General features: G+C 51.3%; 1 protein-coding gene across 1 annotated transcript; it reads left to right on the top strand.

Annotated features, from left to right (window-relative positions):
* The first annotated feature begins 2907 nt into the window (after positions 1-2907).
* Positions 2908-5716, top strand: LOC103184516 (serine/threonine-protein kinase NIM1). Its single transcript, XM_007902557.2, has 3 exons — positions 2908-3193; positions 3709-3977; positions 4814-5716. The coding sequence occupies exons 1-3, from the start codon at positions 2908-2910 to the stop codon at positions 5567-5569; spliced, it is 1311 nt and encodes a 436-aa protein (XP_007900748.2). The 3' UTR covers positions 5570-5716.
* Positions 5717-7895: the final 2179 nt, after the last annotated feature.

Raw genomic sequence — 7895 nt, 5'->3', positions numbered from 1 at the left:
CAGGAGGAAGTCCAAAGGCGCTGGACAGACAGAGTTACAGATCCGAGCTGAGGTTTGGGGTTCGGAGGGAGAAGGGGGAGTGCAGGGGGATCGAAAGCACAGTCGAAGTGAAGGTTCTTCAGATGGGTCTTGAAGGTGGTGAGGGAAGGGGTGAGATGGAGGAACTGCGGGATGGAGTTCCAGAGTGTGGGTGCAGAGTGGCAGAAGGCCTGCCCGCCAATAGTGTGGTGAGCAAGGTCTGCTGAATGGAAGGAGCGAACAGGGTGATAGGGCTTTAGGAGGTTGGAGAGGTTTGGGGGGAGGAAGACTATGAAGGTAAGGACCAGGATCTTGAACTCTATCCTCCGTGTGATGGGAAGCCAGTGGAGTCGGGCAAGGATGGGGGAGATGGGGTCACGGAGCCTAGTGCGGGAGAGGACACATGTTGCAGTGTTCTGGATAATCTGCAGCCTGTGGAGGGAGGAGTTGTAGAGGCCGACAAGCAATGAGTTTGCATAGTCGAGCCTTAATGTAACGAAGGCATGTATGAGGGTTTCAGCAGCCCGCGGTGTGAGGCAGTGTCAGAGCCGGATGACGTTGCGGAGGTGGGGAAGGCAGAGCGGGTCATGGCACAGATGTGGGTAGAAAGAATAGTTGAGGGTCAAACAAGACCCTAAAGTTCCACACTGGCTTAGCAAGGTGGAGTGTACAACCATGAATGGTGATGCTGTCAGCGCCTGAGGTGAGAAGGCGCTGACGGGAGCCAATCAGGAGAGCCTCGGTCTTATTGACGTTCAACTGTAGAAAGTTAGTTTGATTTAAGCCAATGCACTCAGCGGAATGCGCCTGGGCTTTAAGGGAATGGAGGTGGCTTGTGTACCAGGTTCATTTGCATGAGTAGGAGACAGTTCAGGAAGCGAGGGAATGGAGAGTGGAGGAGAGGGAGCTGTGGAGAAGAGTGACCGAGGAGAATAGGTCATTGTGGGAGGACGCCCAGAGGGGAAGGAGTTTAGATGACTCCAGGGCAGCTGAGAGGGACGGAGGTGGGGAGGAGAGATTTTTTTCCGGGGGCTGTAGGTGGGTTGGGTGGCGGTGGGGAGAGGGATTGAGGAGTTAAGGGCGATGAAGTGATGGTCCAAGATCGCTTTGTCAATGATGGTGAAGTCAGAGATGGTGAGACCTTGAGTGATCACCTGGTCGAGGAGATGCCTGTAGATGTGGGTGGTGGAGTGGATGTGGAAGGAGAGATTGAGGGAGAAGATAAGGGAGAAAAAGTCAGCAGAGATAGAGCAGGAGGGGGTGAAGTGAAGGTTGAAATCGCCGAGGATGAGGAGGTGTTCAGAGCAAAGGGAGAGGGAAGATAGGAGGGTGGAGATGTCGGGGATGAAGGTGGGGAAGGGCTTGGTGGTTGATAAGGAGAATTTTGAGGGAAAGGTTGGAGGGTGATAAAGGGTAAGGTGCTCAAACGAGGGGAAGGTTCCAGAGGAGTACGGAGATAGGCCAAGCGGGGACCGGGAGATGAGAGCCACACTGCCACCACGGTGGTTAGGTCGAGGGGTATGATGGAAGGTGTAGCCGGGTGGCGTGGCCTCAGTCAGGGAGAAGATGTTGCCTGAAGCGATCCAGGTTTCAGTGAGGGCGAGGATGTCGATGTGTTCATCAACGATGAGGTCTTGGATGGTGTGTGATTTTTTGGAGAGGGAACGGATGTTTTGTAGACCGATGCGGAGGGGATGGTTGGTGGCGGCAAGGTGGTGGGGGGGGGGGGAATGTGGATCAGGGAGGAGGTTGACCCCTGTGGTCAGAGTCCGGTGAGCCTTGCGGCGAAAGTAGGGGATAGGACAGTCCGAGTGGCTGCTGTTAGACAGGGAGGCAGTGGAATGGTTGAGCAGGGATAGGAGTCGGGGAGGGCGGTGGGAGAGGAGGACCATCGGGAGTAAGGGAGGGTAGAGGACGAGTGGTGGCATTGTGGGGAAGCAGCCATAATGCGCAGGCCAAGACTAACAGCAAACGGCGGGGGTGGGGGGTTAGCGAGGCGTGGGTACTCTGGTGAGAGTCATTATGGGGAGGGGGAACAGTGTATAGTCAGTCCAGGCTGAGAGATTCAGAGTTGGCGGGCAGTTGTGACCTCATGCGGCAGCCGGGCTCCAGTTGGCTGGTGACCGGGAGAGACCGTGATGGCTGCCATGTCTGCGGAGGGGAAATTCATGATGGCCCCATGGAGCGGGTAGGTGGGCCTTGGTCCCCGGGTTGGATCAGGGCACCGATTGAGGAATCGTACTCCACGCCGGTGCTGCCCTTGAACCGTGTTCGGCCTCGCTCTCGTGTAGGCCAACGGCTGCTCCAGGCATTGAAAATGGCCACATTACACCTAACAAACTAACAGCTCATTTTCTGCTCCTTAACTCTAGCCAAATAAGATTTTGTTTTTTGACCCTCTAGCACATCATCCCTTTCTAGGGCTTTAACCATCTTTAACCAATATTGCCACCCCCACACACCCTCCTTTTTTCTTCCCTATCCCTCCTGAATGCGTTGTAGGCAGGAATATTCAGCTCCCATTCCTGGCCTTCGTTTGAGCCAAGTCTCCATTATTGCCACATAACCCCATGTGGCAGCTTGAGCTGAAGCTCACCAATCTGATTTCTCACACTCCGTGCATTTATGCACCTCACAACACCCCCCACCTCATAACACCCCCCACCTCACAACACTCCCCACCTCACCTCCCTGTTGTGTGACAGGAAGAGGCTTTCTGAAACAGAAACTAAAGGCTATGAATTCAGTATCAAAGTTCTGGGAATTGGAACTGAGAGAGCAGCCCGTGAATAGCTTCCCTTTTGATCACAGTGACTTTCTTGTTGGAGTTGACTGCTTGAAGGAAACAGAGTTCGAGGCTGAGACAGCCACTGAGACAAAATAATGGCAATGTTGAATGTGTTTGGAAACAAGGATTTGATGGACCGTCGGGCTGCACAGTGGGCTGGCTGCAGTCCTGGGCTCGGTTGTCAATCGCTGGGGCCATGTGAGGAGGAGAAGGGCTCCCATCTGTTGCTCACACCCTTTGAGAAAGTAACTTCTGACATGAGGACCAATGAGAAGGTGAAACACGAATTGATTGTGGGAAAGAGGATTGGATTTTACCAGCTCCACGGCAAGATTGGCTTCGGCAACTTCTCACAAGTCAAACTCGGGATTCATAACTTGACCAAAGGTAATACAACAACAGCAACAACAAGATTCCATTTATAGAGCGCTTTTCACGTTAGGAGGACGTCCCAAGGCGCTGGACAGTTGGGTCAGGACCCGAGCAGGGGGGAAATGGTCAGGGGGAGGGGAGGGAAGGGAGGGAGAGAGGAGGTGGCAAATGGTCAGGGTGAGGGGAGGGAAGGGAGGGAGCGAGGAGGGGTGAAATGGTCAGGGTGAGGGGAGGGAAGGGAGGGAGCGAGGAGGGCGTAGATAGTCTCTAGTAGATAGGTAATAGTCCCTCCCTGCCTCCCCTTCCTTGACTCCCTCTCCCCCTCGCCCCCCTCCTTTCCCCTCCCCTCTCACTACCTCCCTCTCCCCATTCCTTTTTGTCAAAGAGAATTTCAGATTCACACCAGCCTCTGTGTAACTGCGGTTTTACACAGCAGAATAAAAACTAACTTCTCATTTTGTTCCCTTTTGTGCTTAGTTTGTTTGTGCCTCTTGTCATTAATACCAAAATTAACCAACTTCTTCCTACAGAAAAGGTAGCGATCAAGATACTGGATAAGAAACGACTTGATGCCAAGACATGGCAGCTCTTCTCATGTGAGGTGCTGAGCATGGAGCGGCTTCACCACCCAAACATCATCCGCCTGTACGAGGTGCTGGAGACACATCACCGGCTGCACTTGGTGCTGGAGTACGCAGGGGGGGGGGAGCTGTTCACCAAAATCGGCACATGGGGGCGCCTGTCAGAGCACGAGGCAAAGCTGATCTTCATTCAAATTGTATCAGCTGTCAAACACATGGTAAATGGCACACATGCTGGGAACCTGCTCACTGTGCTGCCAGGGATAGGCCTGACATTGTTTCCATCACTTAACATTACAATTAGACTGGTCGGAAGTGAGTTGAAAAACATTTCCAAGCTCTATGTCTGCCTCCACCTTGACTCCAGGTCCCACTGCTGTCCTGACAGAATGTCTGTCAGACATCAAGTCCTGGATTTTTACAAAATTTTACAAAATTTCTACAGTTGAAGATCACAAGACCGAGGCTCTCCTCACTTCCCCTCTGTTTCTTTTAACAACTATTTTAAATCGGTGTCCTCGGGTTACCGACCCACCCGCCAGTGGGAATAGTGTCTCCTTGTTCACCCTATCGAATCCATTCATAATTTTAAAAACTTCTATTAAGTCTCCTCTTAACCTTCTCTGCTCCAAGGAGAATAACCCTCGCTTCTCTCGCCTCTCCTGATAACTGAAGCCCTCATTCCTGGTACCATCCTGGTCAGTCTCCTTTGCAACAGAGGGGAGGTGAGGAGAAATTTTTTCACACAGCGAGTTGTTGGGATCTGGAATGCGTTGCTTGAAAGGCCGGTGGGAACCGATTCAATAACAACTTTTAAGAGCAAAGTAGATAATTATTTTGGGAGGACAAGTTTGCAGAGCTATGGGGAGAGAGTGGGGGAGTGGGATTGATTTGGAAGCTCTTTTCAAAGAGCTGGTACAGACACTATGGGCCGAATGGCCTCCTTCTGCGTTGTACGATTCTATGATTTCCTTCCCTGTTGTGCAACAAACACACCTGATGTAACTATAAAGCCTTTGGCTGGTTTCTTTATCTCTAATTCTCTGTTTTGCAGCACGAGAACAATGTGGTCCATCGGGATCTGAAAGCAGAGAACATATTCTACTCTAGCAAAAACTGTGTCAAGGTTGGGGACTTTGGCTTCAGTGCCCTGTGCATCCAAGATCAACTCTTAACCACCTGCTGCGGTTCCCCTCCATACGCAGCCCCAGAGCTATTCAGAGAGAAGAACTACATGGGGATCTATGTAGACACTTGGGCTCTGGGTGTTCTCCTGTATTTTATGGTGACTGCCAACATGCCATTCCGTGCAGACACTGTCAGGAAACTGAGAAAAACTATCTTAATGGGATCCTACACAATTCCAGCCTATGTATCAGACGCCTGCCAAAGCCTGATCCGTGCAATCCTTCAGCCTGTTCCCAGCAACCGATCCTCCCCAACGCAGTTGTTGAACAGCACATGGCTGAGAGGAATGGAGTATCCAGAACCATACCAACCATTCCACTTGAACCCAGCTCACCTTATCAGCTCTCTCCCCCTTACGGAGGAGGAGAGGGAGGTGAAGAATACTCTCAACAGTTTTGGAATCACAGAGGGGTACATCCACAACAATCATTGCTCGGAGTCCCACAAAGCCATCACTGGCACTTACAGGATTGTTCTCCATCAGGTACAAAAGAGACGACGATTAGAGATAGGAGGTGGTGCCATTGACAGTGACTGCAGCGTGGGCAGCAGGGTAGCTCATAGTAGGAGGAAGCATATTAGAGCTCATGGGCAGACTTCAAAGATATGTTCCTTTATGTAAACCCAAGGCAAACAAGGAAAGTGGTGTGTAACAGGAGGTTTTGTGGCAACAAGGCATTGTCTGGGATCAGGGTGAGCAGTTCAGGTAGTGAGAGTATGAAGCCATCTTTCCAAAACAAATAGCTCAAAGCTAATGATCAATAATTTTGGTTACATGATGGAGAGCACAACAGGTTTGGGATAACTATTTGCAACATGTTGCTGGCCTCAGCCATCTGCCTGGCCATGTGCACATCATGTCTGAGAACATTCATTTTGTGACTATTATTTTCCAATCTCTAATAAAGAAAATTGCCTGCAACAGAATGTAGTCCTGTTGTGTGAAGGTCCATTCATCACAAGAGTTCAAATTGGTTGCAATAAAATTAGGGAAGTGAGAAAAGCATAAAATAAATCCCATTTCTGATGTTACTGAACCAACAAAAGTTAAAATCAAATAAAACTAAAGAAGTTATAATGTTACAAAGCTAATGGTCAACAGAATTAAACCCTGAACACGACATCAGGTTATCACTGGTCAAAAATCATCAGAGGGTGTTTAGTGGGTGCCTCAGGGGTCTGTACTGGGCCTCTCCTGTTCCTCGTATGTATCAATGACCTGGATTTGCAAAACCAGTGTGAGATAATTTCCAGAATCCACCAAATTGGGGCAAGTGTAGAATCAGAGACAGCAAAGGTCCTACAAAGAGAGCTTGATACACGAGCTGATCACTGGCAAATGAAGTTTAATACAGATGAATCCAAGTTACAACAACAACAATTTGGATTTATATAGCGCCCTCCACGCCGGATGGCATCTCAGAAAGCTTCACAGCAACGGATCCCAGGAGTGTGGGAGGGGGAAGGGAGGAGCCAGAGGGAGGGGAGGAAGGTGACCCAAGGCACGGTCAAAAAGAAAGATCTTCAGCAGAGACCTGAAAATAGGAAGAGAGGGGACGAGGCAAAGGGAGTGAGGAAGGGAGTTCCAGAGCCTCAGAGCATAGTGGCTGAAGGCACGGCCACCGAGGGTTGAGCGGAGGACTCGGGGGACGAGGAGGAGGCCAGACCCAGAGGAACGAAGGCAATGGGTATTGTTTTGAGGAGAGAGGAGGTCAGAGAGGTCGGGGGTGCAGAGAAGTGGAGGGATTTGAAGACAAGGCTGAGGATCTTGAAATCAATCCTCTCTGGGACAGGCAGCCAGTGCAGACTGGCAAGGACTGGGGGGATTGGGGAGCGGAGTTTGGTGCGGGTGAGAATGAGGGCGGCAGAGTTTTGAATAAAATGGATTTTATTGATGGTGATGGAGGAGAGGCCGGTGAGGAGGGCGCTGAATAGTCCAGCCGAGAGGTGACAAAGGCATGGACCAGGGTTTCAGCGGCTTTCGGAGAGAGGTATTGGCGGAGACAGGTGATGCGTCGGAGGTGGAAGAAAGCGGTGCTGGTGAGGGACCGGATGTGGGGGCGGAAGGATAATTGGGGGTCGAACCTGATGCCTTAGTTGAGTACTGGTTCGGAGAGTTTTAAGGGGAGGTCGGGTAGGTGGAGGAGATGAGAGCCGTGAGATTTTAGATGTTGATGAGAGCCAAAGAGTATGGCTTCCGTCTTGTCAACGTTCAGCTGAATGAAATTTGCACTCATCCAGCCCCTGAGGTCTGACAGGCAGAACATCAGGGGACTGGGGGGTTGCAAAGTGTAGGTGGAAAAATAGAGTTGGGGTTGTCCGGGTATATGGAAAGTATACCCCATGTCTGTGGATGACATCCTCAAGAGGGAGCATGTAGATCAGAAAGAGGAGGGGGCCAAGAATGGATCCTTGGGGTACCCGCAGGTAACCGGGTGAGAGCGGGAGGAGAAGCCGTTTATGCAGATGTACTGCTGGCGGTTTGTGAGGTAGGACTCGAACCGGGCGAGTGCGGTCCCACTGAGGTGGATGATGGAGGAAAGGCGGTGGAAGAGGATGGCGTGATTGACTGTGTCGATTGCGGTGGAGAGGTCCATGAGGACAAGGAGGCAGAGAGAGCCCTGGTCACAGATAGAGAGGATGGTGTTTGTGACTTTCACAAGCGCAGTCTCTGTACTGTGGGTGGAAACCGGACTGGAGGGGTTCGAAGAGGGAATGGGAAGAGAGGTGTGCTCGGAGTTGATTGGCAACAAAGCATTCTAGGACTTTGGCGAGGAACGGCAGGTTAGAAATGGGGTGGTAGTGGCTGGGGTTTGAGGGATCTAGGGAAGGTTTTTTGAGGAGGGGGCTGATGACAGCAGTTTTGAGGGGGGCAGGGACTGATCCAGAGGAGAGCGACTGGTTGATGACACCAGCCAGTAGTGGGTAGAGGAGGGGGAGCTGGGTGA

The sequence above is a fragment of the Callorhinchus milii genome, unplaced genomic scaffold, assembly GCF_018977255.1.
Source record: "Callorhinchus milii isolate IMCB2004 unplaced genomic scaffold, IMCB_Cmil_1.0 Scaffold21, whole genome shotgun sequence".
NCBI lineage: Eukaryota > Metazoa > Chordata > Chondrichthyes > Chimaeriformes > Callorhinchidae > Callorhinchus > Callorhinchus milii.
Note: the sequence above shows the minus strand (reverse complement) of the source record. Positions and strands in the feature narration are given on the sequence as shown.

Coding starts and splice junctions, on each gene's coding strand:
- LOC103184516 (XM_007902557.2), top strand. CDS start 2,908: ATGTTGAATGTGTTTGGAAACAAGGATTTGATGGACCGTCGGGCTGCA. Junction 3,194..3,708: donor GATTCATAACTTGACCAAAG/GTAATACAACAA, acceptor TTCTTCCTACAG/AAAAGGTAGCGATCAAGATA. Junction 3,978..4,813: donor TATCAGCTGTCAAACACATG/GTAAATGGCACA, acceptor TCTGTTTTGCAG/CACGAGAACAATGTGGTCCA.